The following is a 26,979-nucleotide window of genomic DNA, read 5'->3' on the forward strand; positions in this document are numbered from 1 at the left end:
ATCATAAGAAAAAGTTGGGGTTTTTAATAAAGTTGTAAAATCTGAAATCGCTGTATAAAACAGGGAGAAACACAAACTGTGATAACACCCAATACCTCCAATGAAAATTAGATTTAGCTTAGGCCAGTCTTTTTGGCCATTAACCTGGATTTTCCATTTCAATAAATCCAAACCAGTTCAGTGACATAAAATCAAAGCCAATTATTATGGCATTAATGTTTTTACCTATAGTTTTTGAGGCTTTTTTAAAATTACTGTACATTTTACAGTACCTCTATTACTCAGCCCAAGGCTTGCTGCATTCATATGTGTTATTTGCCTGCTGTTCATTTGCTTCTGTACTTTTGTTTGCAGCCTCTGGCCATCTTCCAGAGGTCTCTGACCACCATGCAGATCCAGATCCAGGGTCTGTTGCAGTTTGCTGTACCACTGTTTCCTACGGCTGAGGTATGGCACACAGAAACACTTTTATGCTGTAGTTTGAGAAAAAAAAATAAGGGCTGAAGTGTTTTTCAATGATACGCTGACCTCTCCACAGAGAGATCTCCTGGGTATACAACATTTGCTCAACTCCTCGGAGGCCAGTCTGCACCAGCTGACCGCCCTGCTGGACTGCAGGGGGCTCAACAAGGTTTGTTCACTGCATCCTAATTGACATTAGAGAAGCACAACTAGGTCAACTTGAGAGTAAGTGGCCATTCAGGATTTCAGAGTAAAACTGAAAGTGGAACTGAGAGCAGAGAAGATAACAGTAATTTTAAAAACCTCTTTTGTTGTTTGCAAGTTTGTTTGCACAGTGCGGTTCATGACTGCAATGCGGTTTACGTGAATGATGTTGAAGTCCCACCGAATGTGCAAAACATAAATGAAGAAAATGATGACGCACACCGATGCACTAAATGCTTTTTCATCTTTGGCTCATTTTGTTCCGCTGTGTATTCAAACATGGCAGCGAGAGTACAGATAATGAGCAAACAGTTTGGCCACATATCTGTGTTCTGCATTTGACCTCTTTAGGACTACCTGGATGCAATGGTGGGGGTGTGCTATGATGGAGTGGAGGGTGTACTGTACCTCTGCCTGTTCTCCATTCTGGCAGCCTGTGCCTTCACTGTCATGCTGTGTGCCATTCCCAGGGCATGGAGACAAATTGCCTGCAGGTCAGTACATTTTCAGGCTTGTCTGCCTGCCTGAGCGCCCTCGTTTTCTCATTCTGCACCATTCTCTATGTACATCCCGGTGTACCGTCTAAGCCAGCACATACCAAAGAATAGTGTAATTTGAAGTTTTGTTTCCATCAGGCGTCATTCACACCGTACCCAAGAAATGCAATATCGTAAACCTTTCCTCTGATGCTCCTTTCCTAATTTTTCACTGAAGGGAACAAGATTACGATGACATGGATGAGGAGGACCCGTTCAACCCACGGGCAAGGAGATTAGGGTCTCAGAACCCTGACCACACCAACATGCACAGCTTCTGCAGCTACAGCAGCAGCATGGGCAGCCAGACCAGCCTGCACCCGCCCGCCCCGGCTGTCTCCAATGCCCCAATGTCTGAGTACATGTGAGTCAAAAAAAAATAACTTGGGGGGGGGGAAAGTGACATCAGAAATTTGAGCCATATCCGAGTCACTTCTCTCATTTTTTTCTGCAGGAACCACACAGCTCTTTTCGGGGGAAATCCACGGTATGAGAATGTTCCTCTGATAGGACGAGGCTCTCCACCCCCATCGGTGCGTTGGGTCCCAGAGGCCAAGTCCTTCCTATGATGTCATTTCTTTCTCAGTTAAACTCAGGAAGTGGTTTTCTTAGAAATAACAGCTTATTATTTCTTTCATTTTTTTAACTTGGTGACTCAGCTAACCTCCTTTGTTACATTTTACATTCACGTCACTTAAATTTTAATTCCAATTAAATCCACTCTTTTTAAAGGTTCTTTATAGTATTTAACCAGATACTCTTGTGTTTTACACTGTGGCTTTTATTTTCTGCTGTGAACAACATACAGGAGGCTGGCTTACAGTGCCAAAGCAAGGAGAGGAGAAGTAATTTAGTTAATATTTAATATGAACAGAACATCATTTAGCCTCTCTCAGGCCTCTCTCTCGGGATAAGGTGACACAGGCCGTAACCCATAAACTCTTTCACTGTCGACACACAAGTTTTTCTTCCTCACTGAATTAACTCAGCACCCTGCTGGGCCTCTAGTCTCCTGTTATATCACAGAGATAAAAATAGAAACATTTTAAATGAAGTTTTCATTCAGCACACGCTCCTAATAGCATGCTGTACACCATTTTACAGATCTCTAATCTGGATTTTGCTTACAGTTATAGGAAAGAAATAAGTTTTTATCCTTTTTCCTGCTCAGATGTTTTATTAAAGATTGCTTATATGTTTAGAATCTAAATTGAACCAAATTTATACATGTGTTACTGCAGTTTTAATGTATGTAATTCTTTTTAAGTTAGCCATCATTATCATTAACCTTCAACCTTTAATTCCAGCTAAAGTACCAACTAAACATGTGATATGCTCTGTCTTTTGACTCTTTAATACAACCAAATAATATGCATGTTAATTTCTTCCTCATGGCTATAACTGTACAGAATCATGCAGTCATCTTCGGCTAACAGCTTCTTTTATATATTTTTTTGTTTGTTTGTTTGTTTGTCATGTGTATGTTTGTTTGTATCTTTCATTTCTATATTCCCTCTTTTTTTAATCAACTTTTGGAGATATACTCTCAGCAGTATAGAAATCGAGTAAGTCTTTTCTTCTCTCTCTGTCAGGAATAAAGTCCCTCACTTGTCCCTCTGTTCCATCTCCTATCATTTCTCCTTCACCTCACATTATCTCGTCTCCTGTGCAGTTCTCCTGTTTAGCATGACTTTTAATCTGCAACCTATTGTCCCAGTCGCAGATAGGTTCACTTAGCAAGGGTATTTCAGCCCCTGGTGTTCACAGGGTGGTACGGTAGTTACTTCTCTGGGTACTTTCACAGTCAGCTCCTATGTGCATGCAGTCTTTCTCCGGTCATTTAGTTTTACACCTAGCACTGACACAAAAGTGTTAGCAGTAGGGATTCTGTGCACTGCAATAAAATGGATTTTACCTGGAAAGTGTTTCACATACTTTATGCTATGTGTGTATTTAATGAATAAAGGATTGACCTTTTAAAACAAACTATAGGTGATATCTAAAATATTTTACCCTGCCATGGTCTGTTATGATTTAAATGAATACTCCACTGAAACTTTGTCTTAGAAACTAATATTCAACCACTGTAGGAATGAAATCTGGCATTTAAAAGTTTGCACACTCTCCAACACAGAATTTTTGTTGATATACTAGCCAGTAGTCTTTATATACGCATATGTTCGCCAGCCATACACTCACCTATTCCACTGCTCATTAACACAAATACCTAGTCATCCAATCACATGGCAGCAACCCACGATATTTAGGCATGTAAAAATAGTCAAGATGACCTGCTGAAGTTCAAACTGAGCATCAGAATGGGGAAGAAAGGTGATTTGAAAAAATTATGAACCCTCCTATTAAAGCAGAAATTACTGCCGGTCTGAAAGCAAAAGGTGCTCCAACTCAGAACTAGATAGGTGTAACTAATAAACTGTGTAGCGTGTAGCTATACTATAAACATGTACTATATATTCATTCTTCTGTAGTTTCACTTCACCTGTTTTTTAACCTGATCATCCATGCTTTCCCTGCTTTATGTCCCACTAGGGGACTCGGGAGCCTCAAACATTTCTCATGTCAGTGCCACAGTAGAGTGAATTTGATACATTAAGATAGATATTCAGTGGACTGTTCCTTTAAGCCCATTTTCCCTACTTTCTTCCATTACAAATGAGTTTTACATGTTTACATCACCACAATCTAATACAACAGACTTGTAATATTCTCTATATGTCTCTGTGTTGGTGTTTTGTCTATAGTACTCTCCCACCATGAGGGCCACCTACCTGTCCATGACCGAAGAACAGAGGAGACACTTTGGAAATGACTTCCAAGCATAGACTTCCCTGTTTGCCCAAGGAGAGAAGCAGCATCGCATACCATCTACAAGACAGCAACATGCAGTTGATAGAAGACTCGCAGAGGAAACTGTGTGGCTTCACGTTAGTCAGGACTCCAGCGTGTGGAGTCTAATGATAATGGAACAATATCTGTAATCTTCTCTCTGTTCTTTTAGCTCATTCATGACATTTCTATCCTTTCGTGGAGAACGTGCTAGACGTTTCCAAGAAGTGCTGTCAAACTTAACAATCTCTTAATCAGTTTTGTCCTTTGATACCCTCACACGCTCTTTTAAACATATAAAAAAACACACAAAAAAAAGTTGTTTCCCAATAACGTAAAAAAGAAAGTTTAAATTCAGTTGAGATCTCTCTCTCTGCCTTTGAAATGGAGATGTGTACTAATTTTGACATCTTATATTTGAGTCTCCAAAGATAAAAGATGTGAACGCAATAGCTCATGCATCGTTATTTTCTATGTAGTGTGCTCCATGCGTGATATTTGTGAAGCACAGAGCCAGCACTGGCAGCACACAGCAGGAGTTTGTGGAGCAGTATAATTTATTTGCAGTCTCACACACACACAAACACGCCTGCTAGTGAAGCTTTAGGAGTCTACAGAGACGAGACTACCTTGAGACCATGGCTTCTGTAAATAAGTTGTAAAATAACAGATTGTTGTCTTATTCTGTTTTATGTTTAAACTGTGTGCCATTTTTATATACTTTTTCTAGTTCTGTCCAGCAATACATAGGACCACTATTTTTTGTATTTTCTAATGGGCCATTAATTCATACTCCCTGTATATCTAATCCAACTAATCCAATAAAGTCGTCATTCCTATTGTGATTCGGGAAGCTGTGCTGCTGTCTGATTAATGAATTCAGGTAATTACTTTCACCATAGCAAACAATCCAAACAATACATGTTTGTACCGACTAACGATGACTTTCTGTGCGGATTGGATATATGCTGTGTCATTAATACGTTTTGTGTGTTTGTTTCAGCATGTTGCACTGTACAGGCACAGAGAGTGGTGCTTAATTTTGTTTGTGTGTGTGTGTGTGTGTGTGTGTGTGTGTGTGTGTGTGTGTGTGTGTGTGTGTGTGTGTGTGTGTGTGTGTCAGTATGTGTACGCAAACTTCAGGGTCTAATCGTAAATTGAATAAACCAGCTTTGAGTACAACGCGATGAGTCTTAATTTTGTTTTTGAGTGTTTGTGCCTGAAATCAATAAGATCTCCTTGTGCATTTAACTGAAACATATCCACATGCAATTAGTGTATTGTGTACTAGTGATTCCTTGAGTATTTTTAAAGACTGCTGAAAATATGTACAATTCTTCCCAAGTAAAGGATGAAGAGGCAGGGACCAGGGTTCATTTGTACTCAGTGATGAAATTATTCGATTTTGGTTTTTTGAGGTCAGATGTGAAGGTTGCTGTGAGCACATGGCTATCCCATTTTTAGTGAGCTCTATATATTTAGTTTTGCATATTTGTCACAAATCTAAATGTTTCATATCATCAACGTTATTAATTTATTTATGAAAACCTGTTCGATTTACACCAGTTTGTGGCTGTTGCCGGGGTTCGCTTGAGCCCCAAAGCCTTAAAAAGGTCTTTGTAACCCTGTGACTTTATTTGTCATCTTTTCTTGAGTTTCTTTAGATCACGGCCTGATTCGTTGCTTTTTAAGATCTTTTAGCCTACTTCATTCTGTCAAACAGGTCCTTTTATATTTTATTTTACTGTTGTTTAGCAGGTCTGGCAGTAATCAGGGCTGAGTGTAGCTCATGAAATTGAAATCAGCTTTAGAAAAAGTGTGATAAAACACACTTAATTTGTCATTTAACAAATCTGATTCTTGTTGGCAAAGGTGGCTCAACCAATTATAAGGGTCAGTGCGAAATCACTTTTTCTCACAGGTAGGTTTAGATAGCATTTTTCTCTTAATGAATCGAATGATCATTTAAAAATACATTTTGTATTTTCTCATGTTGTCTTTATCCAATATTAAAATTAGTGTTATGATTTGAAACATAAGGGACAGGATACTTTTTCACAGCACTGCATAGCAAGACTGAAGATATTTTTACCCAATAACCTAGAATTCAGATTTAGGAGGAAATATCACACAAATATCCGAGAGGATAAAATGACGATAGAAATGACGAAACAATGACATTTTATATCCCAAAGATCAGGTCTAGAGAAGTCCTAACTGCTTGGTGGAACTATACAATGGGATCTAAAGGGTAATTCTAGTTTAAAATATCCCTGTTACCTTCTTTTGGTTTGGTTTATTTGTTTGTTTTTAAAGACTATAATCTACCTTAGGTTGTTTAGAAAATTAAAAATTATGAAAGTAAAAACAACTTACTTTAGTAGGTATTTTATGTTCCCCTTTCTGCTCATTTTTCGGCTTTTTGTTTTTTTTTTCAGCATTAAGCCGCTTGAAATTGATTGTCTAAAATAGTAATTGCACCATTTCTACAGCAGATGTCAGTAGAGTGCAGCGGAAACGGTATCTCAGTAAATATTACAGAAGTTTAGTGTTTTAAAGATCTAAAGTTTTTTCACTACAGATCATTTTGTAAACACGCTTTGTGGTCGTAAAAAGAGCTTATGCTATTATATTTTTAAACTGCCTTTTCCTCCCCCCCCTTTTATGTATTTATTGATTTCTGGTCAACATCAATCCGCTTGAAGCTGATGTCTTGAAACGGTAATTGCATAACATTTCCACCAGATGTCAGCAAAGTCACACAGAAAGGGTATTTCATACAGAAAAAGACATTTAAAGAAGGTTACCATTTTCCAACTATTCGCGTCCGTAAAATGTGTGATATTAGGATCACAGATCTATCTGAATGCTCAATAACTGGTTTGGATAAACGCATACAGCCATTTAAAAATATTCACCATTGATTTAAAGGTGTTTTAGAAACTCTCCAAAAGATTTATTTTAAAAATAATTAATAATAAAGGCACATCCAGTCCGATAACTGATAAATGCTCGTTTAAATGTGACTTTTTGTCTACTTTATTGTCCTTTTGAAATTCAGAAGCGTTATAAAATGTTAATATGACCCAGGTTGCTATGAAGCACTTTTACAAGGTACAGAGGGTTATGTTTGTATTTCCTTTACAATCATTGTGTAGCCTAGGATAGGAAAACTGGGAGCACACATGCCATGTCATATTATTTATTTATTTATTCACCCAAAGCAATGAAAAACCGGACTAGAGGGTTTTATTTTATAATCGGATGTACTGGTGTTTACAGTAGCTGATTTGATACTGCCGGTGTTCCGCGAATCTCCAGGGACAACACAGCACGCGCGCGCGCGTAAACACAGGACAAGGAGCGGAGAGGAGCGAGGACAGACACAGACACAGAGAAGTGCGAGTAGCAGGTGAGCTGTTGCTGGTGCTGCTGTTACCTGCCGCTACCTTTAACTCTTTGTCTGGCTAAATTATTCCCGTGTTTCCCGACCCGCTGCGTAGAAGATACCCACCGACGCGCTCTCGAGGACACAAAGAGGAAGCGAGTGAGAGAGTAGAGTCGGTCGGTAGTTGTAGGAAAGCTAATGTCGTTGAGTAAAAACGACTCGAAGAGATTGTTAGCTCGCCAGTCGCGCTTGTTACTATTGACAAGCTACAGCCAGTGAGCATTAAAGGCAGGACCCGGGTATATTAGTAGTTGTTAGGTGTGTGCGGTGGGCTGCAGGTGCTTTTTTTTCTTAAAGAGTAGGTGGCATGCAGGTAGCGACGGGGAGCGGGATGGTCCAGTGCCCCGTTTTCTGTTGATGCTCGCTACCCTTCAGGCTGACCGAAAGTGAACATGAAGGACACCGGAGAGTCAAAGGACCACCAGCTAACTGTGAGTTTCAACCTATGCTTTTTTTTTAATGATATTTTTTTATTGAGCCATTACTAACTTTGTCAAATGAGTTCGCTCTGTTGGTGAGTAGTGATGGGATTTACGGCTCTTTTTAGAGGTCCGGCTCTTTCGGTTCGGGTCACTAAAAAGAGCCGGCTCTTTCGGCTCCGAACCGGCTCTTCAGGTTGTTTTGTTGCTTTAATTTATTATTAACAATAATATAAAATTATGCACAAAAGGAATTACTAACGTAAAAAAAAGTGGTTTTATTTATATATGTTTATATATAAATATATGTGGTGGCCCCTAGAGACAAAACACATAAAAACTCCAAAACACATTTCTAGCATGAACTGAACTTCCAAAGCAGAGCTACTAGATCACTTAAATTACACAATTGAAAGCATGTGTGTATTGTTTGTGTATTTATACACAGGCACTCATATATATTCAAATAATTAAAAAAAAAAAAGTTCATTTACCTGTTACTACCACACACCAAATCCGGTCGTTGGTACTTGCTGGCTTGTGTAGCCACTAGGTAACAAAAGCTCAACACTGCGCCCTAGCATCCTGGAGCACTTCTGTTGTCTTTTGTAGGTGTTTTGAGTTTTTATGTGCTTCTGAGTTTTTACGTGCTTCTGAGTTTTTACGTGTTTCGGAGTTTGTACGTGTTTTGGAGTTCGTATGTGATTTGAAGTTTGTATGTGCTTTGTCTGTAGGGGCCACCGTTAATATACTTTTATTTATTCACTCCACATAAAATGTAATAAATAAATCATATAGGGCTGCCACAAACGATTATTTTGATAGTCGACTAGTCACCGATTATTTTTGCGATTAGTCGACTAATCAGATCATGCATCCATTGGACGTAAAACGTACAGCTTATTGCACCAGCATGCATCTGCTCTTATATAACTATCATTAGCTTACAGCTTTAAGTGTTTAAGGTATGTGCTAACTAAAAATAAAGACAAGATGATAGTTTATTAAATTTTAATGAAATTTGCAGATTGTTTCGGTGAAGTTTAATAAACTCCTTGCTATCTAAAATATAACAGGACACCGGAGTATATTCTCTACCATTTCACACTTCTGATAATCAGTTGTCTGCTTGACGTTTACTCAGCTGTGTAAAAACTATAACTTTAATCTCAGCCAAACTGATTTACTCAGGAACAAATAAAATACTAAAAAAAAAAAAAGCCAAACAATAACATTTTAAGTTATCTAAGTGACTTATATATGTTTAACCTGAGTAGCGAAAGACGGCGGTGGGTTTGAAAACGATTTGCCGGGAGTCCGGTGTTCTCACGGGATCTAGTGAGCCTTGCCCCCGGCTAACTATCAAGCTAGTGGGTAACAGATGTCTCTGAAAACATCGGAGCGCTTTTGAAAATATGTGGTGTCTTGATAAACTGAGCAAATATTTGAGGTTTATACAGCTACATTCTCGCCTGAAAATATGTTAAACGTTTATTTTGTGACCCAGAAAGAATAATAAGAGTAATATTAAAACTAACTAGCTGCCACCATTGTTGGAAACTGAGCTGGGTTGCGCTATGAATTCTGGGACAGAGCTACTTCTTCTTCTTCGGGGTTTAACGGCAGCTGGCATCCTTGTACATGCAGTGCTGCCATCTTCTGTTTCATTCCGTTATTACACTCTTAAATCCTACTACTTCTGCGTCTTTTGTGATCTTACAAAGCTTCAAACAACGCGTCGACTATTAAATTAGTCGTCGACGATTTTGATAGTCGACGTAATCGTGACTAGTCGACTAATCGTGGCAGCCCTAAAATCATATAATACAAAAATCAACTATTCACATTTCAACTTTTAACTATTTAAATTTTCAGCTTTTTCCTTTTAAACAAATTTAAAATGAAACAACACAAAATGCTGCAAATCATAACACAATTAAATATAAATTAAAATATGAAAACAAACAGAAGATGCATATTCTCTGTCATATGGGCCCGCATGAATAAACTTTCTGAATCCTTTATTATCAGCAACTGAAAATAGTTGTGGATGATTACTATACCTTTCTAATGTGACGTTGTTGTCCCTGGCTCTCTTTCTCTCTCTCTCCCTCTGGCTCTGTTCCTGTGCTACTGAGTGTAACTACCGCCCTAATGCACAAGGCTCGCGTGCAGAGTGAAGCGGAAAAAAAGTGCGAGAGAGAGGGTGAGAGAAAGAAAAAAAAAAACAAAAACCACGTGACGGCTCGCGATAAGGAGCCGGCTCGCGTCGTTCACTTCAAAGAGCCGGCTCTAAGAGCCATTTCGTTCGCGAACGACCCATCACTATTGGTGAGTAGTAGAAAACCATCACCATTTAATACAAACAAGCTCATAAATTTTCTGCCAGTTAACTGAACACTCGGTGATCACTTCATTAGAGTACACCTGTAGGCTGCAGTCCTGTGAAGTTTGCCTAAAAAATGCCTGTATTTTTTGTTGAATGACATATGCACTAAAAGGTGGCTTCACACTGGATACCAAATACCACCCTTTATATATAAAAAAGCAAGCAAACAAACAAACAAACAAAAAAAACCCATCCTATTCACCCCTAAGTGACCTCGGCATTAAAACATATAATTTAATTAAACTAAAATACATTAGCGGCATCATGGAGTTAGCCTAAGCATAGTTTATTTTTAGGTTCTTGTTCTTCTTTCTAGTGGTTTCTTCTTGAATTCCTAACCATTTAAGCTGCTGGCGTTTATAGTGAATGTTCAATTTTCTTTTATACCACCTGCATTGCAGCCCTTACCTGAATTATTGAAGTGGCTGTTTCAGTTGCCTGGCCTCTCTTGTCCCCCATGTAATACACCTTCTACATGGTGCTGATAGAGAGAGGACCTTATTATTTCTATTTGTTGCCTAGGTGAATCTAAGGTGGATCCACATCCACTATAAAAGCCCTTATATACACGAACGTCATAGCACATTTGTTTGAATGCATATGAATGCAGCTCATGTGCCACCCCTGTGGATCTAACACACTGCTGGTATTGCTACACTCTGTTTTCATCCTGTTTTAATTCAGTCAGAGCTTTTCTGCTGATCTCTAAATCATGCAGACAGATTTAGACTAACAGTAGGAGTCTGAATGTGCATAATGCTGTCGTATTACAATGCTCCACTCATTAAGTTGTTATGTGTCTGCCAAGTGCCATCCAGTATTCATAATTTAGACTCTAAAACTACAGTTCTGCATTTAAAGTGATATTTTGAGTTTCCAGTTTACCTACCCTGGTTGAATTGGGGTTGTGAGAGAGAAAAGACTTAAAAGTTAGAAGATCCTGCATTTTTCCGCTAAGTGTGATTATACCTTATTATTAAGTTAAATGGTGAAAAAAATGTGTTTGACATTTGAAAGATTACTCATGCAATTTATGTGTTTCATTTCCATGAATTTGGGTTATTACTAGGATACATCTTTTACAACTCCCTTAATGCAATATAGCAGTGTATCATAGTTCCCCTTCCTACTTATATTCGCACATCTTTATTATTCTAAATCACATTTCATCTTCAGGGATTCTTTTTTTATCCTGCACAAAGCCAATCCTGAGCCGTATTGAACATTACTCACCTGCTTTCTTCATTCCCAAAACCATTGTAATGTTCAAAATCAGCAAAGCGTGCGCTGCATTTGATATATGAGCCAGTTTTTTTTTCTTATAAAATGCTTTTCTGTTGAAGCACTCTAACAAGTGACATTAAAGCATTTGTAAAAATTCAGTTTAAACTACAGATAAAACCTTAGACATGTTGTCTTATGTGCGGTCAGTGTCATTTTCTTAGATATGATGTCATGAAACCGAACATATCCAAGCTGATTACATTCAGAGTTTGCTCTGTTTGCTGCAGGTTGCCTTGAGAATCCGACCCCTCAGCGATGCTGAGCAGGAGGAGGGGGCTACAATCGTGGCCCACAGAGTGGACGACCAGGTGAGACATTGGTCTTTTAATTTTTCATTCGGCATGTGAGTGAGTGATGGGGTGGCTTTGTGTGAAAGAGGGATACTGTCTTCCTTCCTGCTTGTCATGAGACTGCACAAATAAGGTGCCTACAGGGACCTTTGCAACATCAGCATCTCTTTAAAAAAAACAACCTAATGTATAAAGCATACATCATAATGCATATGTATATGAATGCTGCAAGATTCAGACTCAAGTAATAAAAAGCTCCTTAAAGGTCTTAGACTATGTGCTTCATATATTTTAAAATTTTCACCTTTAAGATTTATTAAAAAAAAACCCATTATTACACATGCAGTTTTAATGTCACTTGCTGTAGTTATATGGACTGTGACACTAACAAGCACTAACCCAATAACATAATTAAAATCAACTTGTACTGGTCTGTCAGCAACTTCAAAGTAGCTTCATCAAGTCATACATTGTAAATACTGACATATGCTTGTCGGAAAGAGAAACAGGGGTTTGTATGCATTACTTTCTAAAACTAAGGTTAATGGTAACAGTGAGTGTGTGCTTTGCACTAAGTCATGTATACGCACCACACCAAGTCGTCTTGTAGATTTAAAAAAAAATAGTTGGTGTGTTGATCTGCTTTTTGTTGTACAAAATAAATCAGGTACACATGTTTTAACAGAAGTGTGGTGCAGTTTCCCTCTGGTATCTTTTAAGTCCAGAAAAAAGTATCTCTGAAGTCCAGTAGTGCCCACACAGTTGTAACATAAAGACTGTGCCGCTCCAATTACTGAGGTCTTGAAAAGGTCATAAAAAGCATTGATTTTGATTTTCATAATGGTGCAAGAACTTTGTGACGTGAATGGCAACAGAGAGAGACGGCTAGGGCAGCAAGTAGTAATTATTTCTATTTCTGAATCTGTCTGATGCTTATGAAGTATTTTTCAGCCACCTAGTCATTGGAAATGAGTAGTTCACCAATTAGCAGTGCACTTCTTCTGTAGTGTCAGACAAATGGACAATGGACAAATGCTTATGCCTATTTTTATTCCACTAATACTTTTATCTTGCTAACTTAGCGCCTACATTAACCATGATGCAATTTGACAAACAGTTTAATTGGAAAGTCTTTTTCTGTTTTGTTGTTTCTATAATTTGAATTTCTTTGGCTTTTACTGTTGGTCTGACAAAACAACACATCTGGCTTTAATATGAAAACAGCCAGTACTGGCAGCCTCATGCTTGGTTCTGTTTGTTTCCACTGTGGTCTTGTTTCAGTTTTCCACCAACTTGTTTGACATTACTTTCCAACTTATTTGACAAATAAGCAGCTTTGAATGGAGCTATTACACTAATTGTGTTTTCCATTAGAGTAAACCATGACGAGAATGACTCAGAGTGAACAGAATGTAGATTGGCTATCATGGCCATAGCTGTTCCCCATAGCAATGAGTTTTAGGCATATTTCATAAACTACAACCAAAACTTGATTTTTCTATTCATTTATTCTGGCAGTGGAATAGAAAAAGAAACTGGACTTGGTTTGCCGTCATAGACCAGATGGCCTTTTTCCCAATGAGCATAGTATTTAATGAGGTTGCTACCATGTGACCTTTCATATGAGAAGGACACATTGCGTGTGCAAGTCCCTTGAGGACCATTTTCACCATTACGCCTCACATTTGAGCAGGTCCCCCTTCGAGATCATTTAGTAAATTGTGCAGTGGTGATGACAGTAGTGCAAACGATAATGAACATCGTGACTGGGAACCTGCTGAGGTGTCTCCTCACGTAGTGTAGGCTGATTGAGGCATTTGTAGGCCTGCTGGTGGTGGGCAGCTTCTCTTAACCAAGACAAAGCCAGAAAATTAACAGTAGCAACAGATGACTCACCACAGTAAAACAGTGAGAAGTGTTTGTGGAGAATGTTATATTCAATAAAGGGTATGATTAGTGTTTTTTCATGCTGTTGAGGGAATTTGCTAGAAACTCATTATCCACGACGCTGATATATCACTTGTTTGTCTTAACGTAAGTAATTTAATCACAGCTTAAGGACAACATCAGCACCAGTCTGGCATGACATCATTAAAATAGGCTTGGACTCAGGGGATTAGTGCATAACACCAGGAAGGTAGATATGGTGCTGACACAGCCACTATAATAAGGCTCAACCAAACCTCAGCTAGAAAAAAAATGTTTCCTCTTCAGCTTGACTCAAGTGTGTTGATTTCACTCCTGAATACCACAGTACATAGTTTATTATATCTGAGAGTGCTGATGTGTGGCGTCTTTGAGGTTACGTCAGGTTCACTTGTACACGTTCACAACAAAGGATTAGTGGAGCTTACGCTACACACTTGTTATCGAGACAGTGGGATTGTTGGGATCTGTTTTTTACCTGTGGGCTTACCTGGGCTGCCTTGACATGAATGGAGGGGATATTGTAAGATAAGGTCACATCGTCACAGTGGATGTGGTGGGATTATATTGCACGACAGGGCTGAATCTGTTTACCTGTAGCTGTTACTCCTGTGGTAGTCATCACATACAGAGAAATAAAGAGTGATGTCTATACTACATCTTAAATCCTTTATAGACAGCATCTTTTTGCAAGCAAACAAGACAGTGCATATGTTACTTTGTTGGTAAGATGATAAACATATGGCCCAACGGTAGTGCTCAGACAGATTAGCAGAGGGCTGGTGGCTGACTCGACGGACTGGGCCGGAGTACCCAGATCTGGCTGACCTGGCAGAAAGCAGACAACTTGGAAGCTGGCTAAGCCTGTGGAGATGAGCTCATTAGATGAGTTTTAGCTCAGGTTAAGCCTTGTGCCACCTGCTCTTTTTCTCTCTCAGGCTTACTCTTCCCCCAGAGACAGCCTGTAGGGATCTTCATGGACCACCTGTTGCACTTACACTCAATGGGCTTTTCTTGTCCTTGAGTAAGTAGTAAAATAGCCACAGGTGTAGTGGGTAATATATGTGAATGGGATCTTAAATGTTGCAGGTTTTAGTCACTCAAGAGCATAATAATCTAGTGAAGTTTCAGCATAGAAAAGAGACTTTTATCCCTATCAGAAAAGTAGTGGTAATTTATCTGACTGTACTGTACCATCACACCATCACTGCCTGACACAATGGTCATTGGGAAACAAAGAAACCTTGAATTATTAAGACTGGCTACTTTCAGCTCTTTCACAAGGGATCAGTATAGCAGGCTTCTCCACACATTTGATCTTGAACTTTAACTTTACCTTCCTGATGCAGCCTCCTCTGGGAGGATTTATGTCTGCTCCCGGGACTGTTCCAGATAGCTTTCGTTTGTTAGGTAAATGTGTAAACCACTACATTATGGGACCACTGAACTAATGCAACCGGTGTAGCCTCTAACACTATGGACATTGAGAATCAAAGAAACGTTGAACTGTTGAGGGAAAAACTAAATAGCCTAATTCAACTTAAAAACAATAATTGGGCATAATTGTTACTTCTAAAGAGAATGAGAAACAATTTCAAAAAACTAACCTAACAAACAAGCCTAGGTGTATTGGTCTTTGCTAATGATGATATAACACAAAAAAGATAACAGCTCTTGCCACAGATGATAATATAATTCCTATGGTCTGCAAATATTTTGTTTTTTCAGACAGGTTCTGGTGAGTAGCAAAAAATAATGTAACGCATCAACTTTTAAATGCTGTTGGAAACCAGCTTTTAGAGTGCCATGTGCTCTCTGTTTTTAAAAAAATAGTTGTGCTTCAGATTTCTAATCAATAGTTATTGACATTTACATTCACATACTGAACATCACTAAGAAGAAACTGAACCTGCAGCACACAGTATTTCCATTACCATCTTAATGTAATATACAAACAGAGGTGAGAGGTCAGTCCTTAAAAGGCTAACACTAAGGCCATGTTTAGCCCATAAGGTCTAAAGATGGTCACTCAGCCTTGTGAACATAATTACTTAGGACATTTTCACTTAACAAAGTCTGATGTGACATTTTAATGGTTAAACTAAAGTGGTAGGTAGAGGTAGAGTCATTGAAAATACATTTAATTCTTTAAAAGGTATTTTATCTTTAGGGTTGGGCAATAGTTTAAACTTATACACCCATCACTGCCCTGTCACTACAACAAACTTTGTTATGTATTTATTGAGGTATATGTATAATTTGCAATTATCATTTTTGTGTTAAACTGTAAAAAAAAAAAAAAAGAAAGAACGAAAATCAGCAAGCTGAGGAACCCATTTCAGTTGAAGTTGAGATGAAGGGTGTCTTGCAGCCTCTAAATAAACAGGTGGGATAACACATGCTGTTAAGTGATCAGGGATCACCACCTATGATGTGTCCTTGTCCGAGAAGAGAGAGTAATACGTAGCACTTAGCTAGCTTGCCTATAATAGTTTAGACATTTGTCAGACACAGGAGTGGAGACATTCGCTCTGGTGCTTTGTTCAATACAACCTAAAAGTGACCATACCATACTAGGTGTCCTCAGCACTACATTTCATTGAAAATGCGAATCTCAGTCAAAGCCTTATTTCTGTGCCTGTGTCCTGTGTCACAGTAGGCATCACCCTGTGGCTCTCTTCAGCAATTCCACTTTACAAGCTGATTATTTTTACAGAGTACATTAAGAAAAACCTTTTGCACAGATCCCTTATAAATGTGCAGACACTTTATATAAAAACTGAATCCATTTTCAAAGGCGGAGCCAGAAAAGGAATATCAGGAACATTAGTACATAAATTCATACACATGTATGTAAAAATATCTTTTAGTAGAGTTGAGTGTTTGCGTCACGCAGCATGTGTCTTAGCCTTTGGAGTTGTAAGGCATGTTTTTGGCCAGGCTGGTCTGTCACCACACAGAGGGGAATGCTTTATGTTGAGGCCTCATCTCCATAGAGACACCTAGACAAGGTCAGGGCCATTGTTTGTTTTTGTTTTCTGTTTTTGTTTTTTTCATTTCTGTTCCTCAAAATTACAGTCCAACATTTGTGAGAATAAAGGAAACGTTTTGGAAGAAGTTTACAAAAACTGTGGATTTTTCCTTGTTGCTTTTCAGTCAGCAGGTGAATTGTCTGCATCAAATACGTTCTTGCATTCATTAGTGGGACATCTGTACAGCTTAGCTTGTCTGTGCATTCTGCACTGCATTTCATGGGTATGTGCAGGGATTCCCATGTACTTATATATCGGGTGTTCTAAAGAAAATTCTCAGGGACAGGTTTTGTCGCTCATGTTCATCTTTATCCTGAAGAGAGAGAATGTCAGCCAGAAGGCAAACAAAAGTGTAACCTTTTACCTCCTACTTCCTTTGTAAAGATCACGTCCTTTGAGACAATCAGCAGCATTCAGCTTGGTCCAAGCACAGGTCAACGTCATTACAGTATGCCCATTAACTGGCAAATTTTCTGCCTTTGTGAACTACGAAGCACCTAACCTCAAGTGCTCAGTATAGAGTTTCCGACATCCTCTACGCTGGCCTGTCAGTGAAAGGAGATTCAAATTGCCTTCGCATTAGAGACTGTACTGTAATTAGCCCGGTTTAAAAAAAGCAGCTCCCTAAGAAAACAGTGTAGTGTAGATTAGAAAAGGTTTGCACTGCAGAATACAAAAGTGCCAGAAAACATCAGAATGCTACATAGGACACTCAGTGACTGATAAAATTGGTCAGGTAGCCATCCTGACATTGATTCAAGATTCTTTATTGTCACTATGCAGTCACATAACAAGCTTCTGTGCAGTAGCTCTTAGCTGAAAACAAACAGTATTTAAAACACAAACACACAATAGGAAACTAGTAAGACTGCAGGATTAATTAAAAATGTGGTAAATTTGATTCTATATGTAGCATGCTTACAAGTCTCCGTGCCATGCATAAGATATACTCAATAAATATGCCTAATTAACTTGCTCCCTTATTGTTTCTCCACCCTCTGTTAATGGAAATGTTCTCTCCAACAGCACATTTGCTTGCCTATTTCTAACAAAAACGGGAAAAAATGGCACACTTTGTCTAGGTGGAGTGTTTTTATGAGGCAGACTGTTTGAATAGCTTCACAGCTGCAAATAGCATACAGCGAAAGTGCTAGGCACAGGAACTGAACTTAAAATGGCAACTGTGGCACCACAGAGAGCAGAGGAAGCAGTTTGGGCCAGACGTGGAAAGTAGACCTACTTTTTTGTTTTTCTTCAAATGTGGGTTAATGTGTCAATCCAAATAGACAGCCTGTTCCAGAAAAGTGGATAATCTTTGCTTTCCTTATTCTCACACCTGACCTCGAGTTAGCTTTCTCACTACACCCTCCTTTACAGCATGAGCTGTTGTTGGTTGGATCGTGCATGTTTGCGTGTGCTGTGAGTGATCCCTCTCAGTGCCCTCTCATCATGCGCTCTCTAAAGGCAGGGCCATAGATGTGCTCGCTTTAATAGGTGACAGGCAAGAATTTGTCCATTGTGGCAAAACTATTAGGTAAAAAAGCCTTTACACAATGGCTGAGATAACTCTAGCCAGAGCTGAAAAAGCAATAAATTGAAAATATCAGTTGTGAAAGAGTCAAATTTTTGAGTGGGAAGAGAAACAAGTATGCCAAAAAAGACTGAGGGAAATAAAAATAGGAAGAAAAGAGATTGTATTTGAGATGGACAGATTTTCAGTTAACCATTACAGGGTGTTTACAAAGAATTGCATGCCTTGGGTATTAATGATCTAGTGGGAACCAGTCTCTATGGGGGCTTTTACCGTATTACTACAGTCATAACAACATGTTGTCTCTCTGGTGGGGCTCATCCATGAGACTGCCTTTCCCGAAAATTGCCTACATTGGACAATTAAAACAAGAATCAGGGGAAAATGTTTAATCATAGCACTGAGTCAGAGAATAGAAAACTTACCTTTTCCACAAGGATGGTAATTATGAAAAGGTGATGTAGGTGAGTCACGTCTCCATTTATTGTGTAGCTTTAAGAGCTGCACAATAAATGTATTATATATAAGGATGGGTATCGTTTAGGTTTTATCCGATACCGGTGCCAAACCGGTACTTTTGAAATGGTGCCGGTGCTTAAACGGTGCTCGAACCGGTGCTTAAAGAATGGAGAACACAAACTTTGTCCAAAAACCTCTCATGTTTAGCTGTTTTTTTTGTAAAAAGATAACAATGTTAGCCTTTTCTGCAGCTATAGGGCATATATGGTATCACTCTTGGTGATACCATATATGTAGCATATATGGTATCACTCTTGGTGATACCATATATGGCAGCGGTCCCCAACCCCCGGGCCTCGGACCGGTACCGGTCCGTGAGTCGTTTAGTACCGGGCCGTGAGAGTTGAGGCTCAGGTGTGAAATGTATGGTTTTCAGGGTTTTCAGCGTTATTTTGTTATCGTTTTTATCTTTAACTCTGTTTGCCTGGGTCTTTTCACGTGTGTTATGAATAAATCGTCTTTTTTTCGGTACCGGTGCTAGTTTTATTTTGTTGTATTTATCCGCGACACATTAAAGGCCGGTCCGTGAAAATATTGTCGGGCATTAACCGGTCCGTGGCGCAAAAAAGGTTGGGGACCTCTGATATATGGTATCACTCTTTTGTGTTTGTGTTTTTTAAATAATGGAAAAAACACATACTTTGTCCAAAAACCTCTCATGTTTAGCTGTTTTCCACTTTTTCTTTGGTCATTTTAGCCTTTTTGGCCAGGGTGAAGGGAGTATCTGCCATCAAACAAGAAGACAGCCGCATGTAACTATGACGGTGTTTGCTAGTTCACCTTACATGCATTAATGTAATAACGTGGTTAGCCTACTCAACGTAAATTACACACAAACAACATTAAGCTACTCACGCAGAGAAGAACGGCCGCTGCTGCTGCCATCATCATCCGTCATCATTTCTGCTACACTGGCAGGGCTAGGTACCAGGACTCTCCTCTTCGGGTTCTTGGGGGATGTTGCTAACTCCGGGACCGATAACAGGCACCACACCCGCAGAAGATGTGCTCGGTGTGAGGTCTCACAGCAAGCTATCAAATACGGTGCATTTCTCGGCTTTTAAAAAAACACTATGCGTCACCAGGTTCGTCGTCAGATTTGAGGTGTTACCTCCTTTGCATAGTATCACCTTAAAGCACTTGTTGCAATGTGAGTGAAGTTGCCCCCCCCACCTTATTCAAATCCAACAAAAGTGGTATCAAACGTTTGTGCTACCTTTGTGCTGGTTTGTGCTGCAAAAATGTTCGTTTGTGCTGCTATCATTTTAAAGATATTAATAAAAATTTCTAGAGGTCATCAGAGGTCAACCAGCCCCCCCCACATTAATGGAATCAAACAAAATTGATGTCAAACGTTTGTGCTACGTTTGTGCTGCAAAAATGTTCTTTTGTGCCGCTATCATTTTAAAGATATTAATAAAAATTTCTAGAGGTCACCAGAGGTCAACCAGCCCCCCCATATTAATGGAATCAAACAAAATTGGTGTCAATCAGTTGTGCTATGTTTGTGCTGCTAAAATTGTAATTTGTGCTGCTTCTGTTTTAAATATATTAATGAAAATGTAAAGGTCAAAAGGTCAACCAGCACCCCCACATTACCCAAATCAAACAAAATTGATGTTAAACGTTTGTGCTACATTTGTGCTGGTTTGTGCTTCAAAAATTTTCGTGTGTGCCGCTATCATTTTAAAAATATTAATAATATTTTATTATTACCGGTAATATAATAAAATATTCCAGACCAAAAAGCACCGAAATGTGCGCTGCTTTTTGGTCTGGTTACTACCGTTTATGTCAGAACCGGTGCTGGTACCCATCCCTAATTATATATGATGAAAACATAATTTTTATCACCCCTAAACCATAAAAGCCTGAAGGGGTGTAGTCGTCACCCTGCCGTCACCCAACTTTGCGAACTTGATTAATTGAGAGGGAGCTGACGTAGGATTTTCAAATTGATACCATAGATGTATCTACTAGGTGGATGATGACCATTGATAACGACCGGTATCTTTTCCTTTTAATTCAAGTACAATGGATTTTTTTTAAAACCCTTTCATTTGCATTGTTAAATTATTAAGTATTACCTAGGAACTCAACTGAAAATCCAATATAGAGTAAGCTAAAAAACTCTAGTTGATTTAGTACAGTTGTGCTTCCTGAGCTCACCCAGAAGCTTTTAACAATCTAATTTGCATACTGACATTTTTAAAGGATGTTCAATTTATACAGTTTGTCAGTTCCAAACTCCACTTTATTTATTTATTTTTGTTTGTTTAATGAACTCAACACTTTCATGGGGCTGCTTACAGTTTTTCTTTTGCCTATACCTCATTAGTACATTCAAGCTGTCAGTTAACTTCAAAAAAGAGAGTGGAGTGTATTTTTGAAACCTTGGAGAAAGTTGATTGTCTGCCATGCCTCCAAAAAGGACTTGGAAGAAGTAATGGTTTCTTTTGTGTTTTACACGGACAACATCTCCTTCTGTCATGTCATGATGGTAGCAAAATTCACTGAAAGGCTGAAAATAGCATGCTGTCGAGCACCATTTTGCTATTACTGTCATTATGTGTGAACATGGGTGTGAAGTTAACTCGGCTCTGTACTAAATGGACCCTTGCACAGCTTGCTGCTGCCTTCATCTGGAAGGATCCTCCAAAGGCCATTACTCACCAACATGTTTTTTCAGCTTTTATTCTATTATACTAGAAAGAAGGAGAGTCATCTTACTCCTGTGATAATTCCTTTTGATAATTGTAACAGTCATTACAATGAAACAAATGAGGAACAAATAACAAAGCAAATATACACACTTAAAAAAAATGAAGTTATTTTACACTGTTTGTTTGTTCGGTCTGTTTATTATTAGAAGTTAATCTGCTATGGATGATTCACATCATCTTTGTCAAAAAGCAGAAAAAGCAGAACATCAAAGGTGTAAATGGAAAAATGCTGGCATATTTATATCTGAAATCCTGGCACACAGAAGACTTTTACAATTTATAATAAAAAAATAAGATATTAAGAAAGGAATGGAGTAATCTGTGTACAGGTCAGTTTAATTTTTCTGATTTCAATTGGAATTTATTTTCATTCAAATGTTTCCTTTTTATCCTAAAGAAATAATCTTAAAGTTGACTCTTAAGTTCTCCGACACATGATAAATGTGAAGCTAGATGTTAACCCATATCAACCTCGGAATTGTAGCTTGATTCTGTGTCGTATGTGTTTGAGTCTGCGTCTGTGTGTTATTGCCTGGATAACTGGTGATTGCCCTAGTTTGTGTGTTATGCCAGACCTCCGGCCCTTGGCCTTGAGTTTACTTCTGGCCTTTAAAAAGCCACCAGCCTCTTGCACAGCGCTACTATGGGTTTCTGCCAGCTGGTGTACTCCTGGATGTTTGTTTGTGATGGTACCACGTTGTCATGTAATAGCTTTTCTGGTAATCAGCCTAATTACCTCTTGGAGTTGAGTTTACTCTTTTGTCATTGTCTTCTGTTGGCTTGCATGTTATCTCCCAAACATGACATTTTTAACACAAGAAACAAAATAAAAGTGATTAATGGGTTTGATTGTTTTATTTTAGAGTATAATTTATGACAGTGTGAAGATACCTGACATCTTCACACTGAATTGTGATCTGGACGTTTAGTGAATTGCTTTTTTGGATGACAGATTGCTGCATTGTTCTTTCAGCCCTTTTTAACAATCCGTGCTGTTTAATAATGCATCTGTGCTACATAAAAAAGAAATAATGGGAGTGATGAGTGAAGCGAGGAAAATTGGAAGTTTAAAAGGGACAAAATGAAGTAATTTCTCTCACCCAATTCTTCAGCTTAAAAGACATCTTGCTGCATTGTGCAAGAGGCTGAAAGTACTATTGCGTCTATTATTGAACATCTCAGTCGGAATTACATCTGACTGTAATGATTTGGCCTTCGTTAGCCACGGCCAGACATCTTATATAACATCAAATAGAAGAGCAGACCTTGCTATCAGGCACACTGTATCAGGTATACTGTGATCCAGCACGCACCTCCAATCATAGAGAGCCTCTGAAACGGGATATACAGTAGCATTGTTGGGGTGCAGAGGGCAGTGCCGAGGGTTTCTATCAGATAACCAGCTGCAATTGTGCCCGTTGGATTTTCCAAAGCTTTGGTTGCGTTGCTGACAGAGCAGCTTGAAAGGTTGCCTTGTAAAGGTCACAGCTTAGACCCGCTTGCATCCTTTTTCTGATCTCAGTCCTTTTATTCTTCTTCAGTATTCTTGACACAGCATGCAGATGGCATTGTTAAGCAAATCTACTATTATGTGATTGTGCAGCCAGAAGATATTAGCAGGGACTACTGAAATACACACAGAGAGCAGAGTCGTCACACAGAGATTAATACATTTATTTCATATTCTGATGGGTACCTGTCCTTTAATAAATAAAGAGATGAATACCTGCATGACAATAAAAGGACTGCATTGTAGACCTAATGTGGCTGGCATTTCCTTTTTCTGCCAGTGGCTCAGTTGAAGTCAGCAGGGAGAGTCTTTAAACATATTAGCAGCTCTATTTTAGCAGACATTTCAACTGCACTTTTAACTTATCTGTCTCATATAGATTTGTAGGGATAATTTTAAATCAAATTAAAGGATTTCAGTAGACAACAAGATAGTATTTTTCCATGTTTTTCCCAATAGCCTGCTTGTCATAGTGAGAAAGTTCTTTCAGGGTGACCACAATCTATCACAAATGCATCTTTTCAAAGCATGCATTACGAACTGTTCACATAATTTCCTTAGGGATTAATAAAAGATTCTGATTCTAATTAAGGGATGTTACCTCATCAACACTGAAGCCAATTCACTCTAATTCAGACAGCATCTTAACATTTTTGGTGTCAGTTCTTTAGATTTCTCATCTGTGCTATCTTTGGTTATTGCGTCAGTTGTTGCTGCTTCATTGATGTATAAGGTTTTTGTTAATTAACCTTAAAATATCTCACAACATTTCTTCAGGTTTTCCTTAATTTTACCTGCTAGCGATGCACTACACCAAAGCCTGAAAATAATTATACGATTAGTACAAGACAGGAAAAGGGTTTTGCTTCTAGTGTAGTGTTTTCAGATTTTGCTTTGTTATTTTCTTAGTGACCCTAACCATTATCTAGGTGTAATGAAATAGTGCTTAGAAAACTGGTTGATCTCTAGACTTCTGACTTTTGTTCCCCGTCTTGGCAGCATTTTCCATTTGGCACATGATAGGGAGAAGCAACCAGGGCTGGCTCGCTAGTGAAACCGCACCACATCCAGGCTTTGAATTATAGATCTACGGTGGGGGCTAGCTGTGCTATAGTCAGCAGGATGGCCAACCAAGTCAATCCTGCTGGTTTAATGACCCCAACAGCAAGTCTTGTGGATCATCATTCACATCAGCCAAGAAAAGCCCCAGGCAGCACTGCTCCATCTCACCACACTGTTTATTGCAGGTGTATAGATAATGCCATCATGCTAATTGGGTTCATGTCGCCTCATAAGCAAGCTGTTGTCGGACTTTGGCTGATCCTTGAGATACTATAAATATTTTATAGCCTCTTTTTTTCTTAGCCACCATGTATAAATTCACGCTCTGACCATTTTCTTTTTGCCAGCCTCCAAGGTCAAGTTAAAATGAGTCACGCGCTGCATCCAAATGAAAAGTGGCTGTAGCATGTGATGTCCATTGTGACACCATGATTAAAACTGCTAAAAATGACACCATGCTTGTAGAGGCTGTCAACCAGGAAATTGCTTTCCTTTTCACTTTGTGCTTTTCTCAGGCGCATCGGGCTTCTAGCCCACTTGTGTCAAAATTGATGTCTCCTTCAGAGGTGCCCATGAATAAGTCAGCAGCCAGTGAAAAGGGGCGATTGGTCCTGGTAGAAATAACAACAAGAGCCAATTTAGAACTGAGTGGAAAGTCTTGTTTTGACGTCAAACATCTAAAATTGTGTCTTTCCGGATCTTTGAAAGATCATGGTTTGACCACTACCCATAAGTTTAACCATTTTGGCAGAGGTTTAGAAATCACACACTGGCTGCTGCAATTGGTTGTTATCATCAGAGTGCTAAGCCATTAATGGACGTGATGGCAAATTAACTGTTACTATACTATCACAGTTTTGGCCTGTCCTTTACTTTGATCGTTAACAGCAAACACATAGGCCCTTATAATGATCTATGTGCTCGCTGTATTGTAGCAGTTGTGTTTGGAGAATGATTGCTGTGCAGCTGTTCACTGACTCACAGCTTCGCCTCAAGTAAGCTCAACTCAAGAGAGATGAGTTTGATTAACTATTTTAAGGCTCATTTTGCCATTTTAACAGTTTCATCAATTCATCTTAACATTTGCCAAATGTGCTCATGGTGGCAAAATGTGATTAGTCGGTTCTTGTGGGGAAATAAATTACGTACCTTTTGTATAGGTGAATTTCTTTGTGCTCAAACATACTGTGTTTCATAAGTGCGTTAAAACTCTGTCTTTTTCATCTTATACACATCAACATGCTTCTTTCGCTGTGAGTGTTTGAGTACGTTTCCATGTAACTGTGAGCAAAAACCGGAAAGAGGGAGGATGTGTATAAAGCTAATGTCTAGAACACTACGTTTCTAAGCGTTTCTTAACCTGTTCTGTACGCTAGATGTCAGTGCTCAAGGGCTAATACTGACCTGTACCTAACCTCAGACACTTCTCAGAAGCCTCTTAATTAAATGCAGAGAACAACCTACGGTAAAGGCCGTCTGTGTCGAGAACTTCTAAACCCAGGAAGGTTAGGCACATGTCCAGACATCCTGTCTTATGTTGCCACACAGTGTACTGACACTAGAGCCAGCACCTTAAAGTCTTATCAGGAGACTTAAGAAAATTAATAGTATAGAATCTTTCCAAGCAGCAGATGCTGTGTGTGGATGTTCATGGGTGGAGCTGTGGGAAGGTAGCCTGTACTGTAACTCAAGAAACACAGATGACAGATGGGACTATATGTGTTATCAACACCCTTGGTCCCTAATGATTTCCCAAGCGCATGCACAGAAACAGAACTGTGCATGAAAGCATGCATTTGATACTTGCTATTATGTAACAGCACTGCTGTGTGCTCATCAGCTTTTTCAAGCAACAAAATTACACAAGCATATATACAAGTTAATATATGCCTTGCATATATTAACAAGCTATGTCGCTTTTCAACATAAAACCAACTAACTTCAAAAAGGAAAACATTTTACTCCATTATAGTTTTTGTTTACATTTGAACTGGTACTTTTTAGCCCCCACCTCCAAAAAGGTTTCCAGGGGTGCAGAAAATGTGAAAACACTCGTTTTATGCATTTGTTGTGTACAAGAACAACAAAAACTTTTATAGCAAAGTGATCATTTCTGCTGCTTCTTTTATAGATTGTTTTTCTCCTCAGTGTTGCCAAATGCTCACTCATAAAGGATCAATTTATTGTTGCAAATCCATGTTTAATGTTACGCTCTTTTTCTTACAAGACTAAGTGCTTTCAAATGATGATAAATAAATAAAACTGAATTGAACTAAAATTTTTATTTTCCCTCACTCCCTTCTATGTTGTGGCAGGTGTAGTTCAGATCATAGAAAGATGACTGAAAGAGGAATTGTGGTTGACAACATCTATCTAGAGTTAAAGTTACATTTTACCATGGTCACAATAGGTTAATGCCAGAAAGGGTCACTATTGTTTGCCTGACTGTCCATCCCGGGCCTTCCTGCCTACACCTCTTGTCACCGCTGGGACTAGTGGTTTCTCTTAAGAGGTGGGCAAAAACACTCCCTCACTTGGGTGTAACTACAACTGGCATGGCCTCTTTTGCTCCTGACCACTTTGATACATTTATTTTATTATTAGATGTTCAATTACACACTTTTTGTGTCTTTGCTGCTCTTTGCCAGAATAATTCTTCTGACTACACTCACATTGTCTGTGAAGGTCATCACATTGACTGAGACTAAGTGGCTTAAGAGCACCTAAGAGAAGTACTACGTTGTTCAGTGTCTTTTCTATGAAATGCGATCAGAGCTTGTACGTCATTGTATCTGGG

General features: G+C 38.9%; 2 protein-coding genes across 6 annotated transcripts in view; both read left to right on the forward strand.

Moving 5' to 3' along the window:
• The window catches only part of ttyh2 (tweety family member 2), a 67,055-nt gene extending 61,824 nt beyond the window's left edge, over nt 1–5,231 (forward strand). Inside the window, exons 9-15 of one of the 2 annotated variants that reach the window (XM_084937298.1) lie at nt 355–447; nt 539–631; nt 1,018–1,160; nt 1,381–1,566; nt 1,657–1,735; nt 2,741–2,767; nt 3,965–5,231. In XM_084937298.1, coding sequence (XP_084793424.1) covers nt 355–447; nt 539–631; nt 1,018–1,160; nt 1,381–1,566; nt 1,657–1,735; nt 2,741–2,767; nt 3,965–4,045 — 702 coding nt within the window. In that variant the 3' untranslated portion in view covers nt 4,046–5,231. The remainder of the gene's footprint in view (nt 1–354; nt 448–538; nt 632–1,017; nt 1,161–1,380; nt 1,567–1,656; nt 1,736–2,740; nt 2,768–3,964) is intronic. The other variant, XM_084937299.1, reaches the window with a different exon arrangement.
• A 2,072-nt stretch (nt 5,232–7,303) lies between these two features.
• The window catches only part of kif19 (kinesin family member 19), a 42,094-nt gene continuing 22,418 nt past the window's right edge, over nt 7,304–26,979 (forward strand). For 2 of the 4 annotated variants that reach the window (XM_084937301.1, XM_084937302.1), the window contains exons 1-2: nt 7,935–10,247; nt 11,817–11,897. In XM_084937301.1, the coding sequence (XP_084793427.1) occupies nt 10,071–10,247; nt 11,817–11,897 (258 nt within the window). In that variant the 5' untranslated portion in view covers nt 7,935–10,070. The other 2 variants (XM_084937304.1, XM_084937303.1) reach the window with 2 other exon arrangements.

This window comes from Perissodus microlepis, chromosome 8, assembly GCF_051167445.1.
Source record: "Perissodus microlepis isolate ML-2025 ecotype Zambia chromosome 8, ASM5116744v1, whole genome shotgun sequence".
NCBI classification, from domain to species: domain Eukaryota; kingdom Metazoa; phylum Chordata; class Actinopteri; order Cichliformes; family Cichlidae; genus Perissodus; species Perissodus microlepis.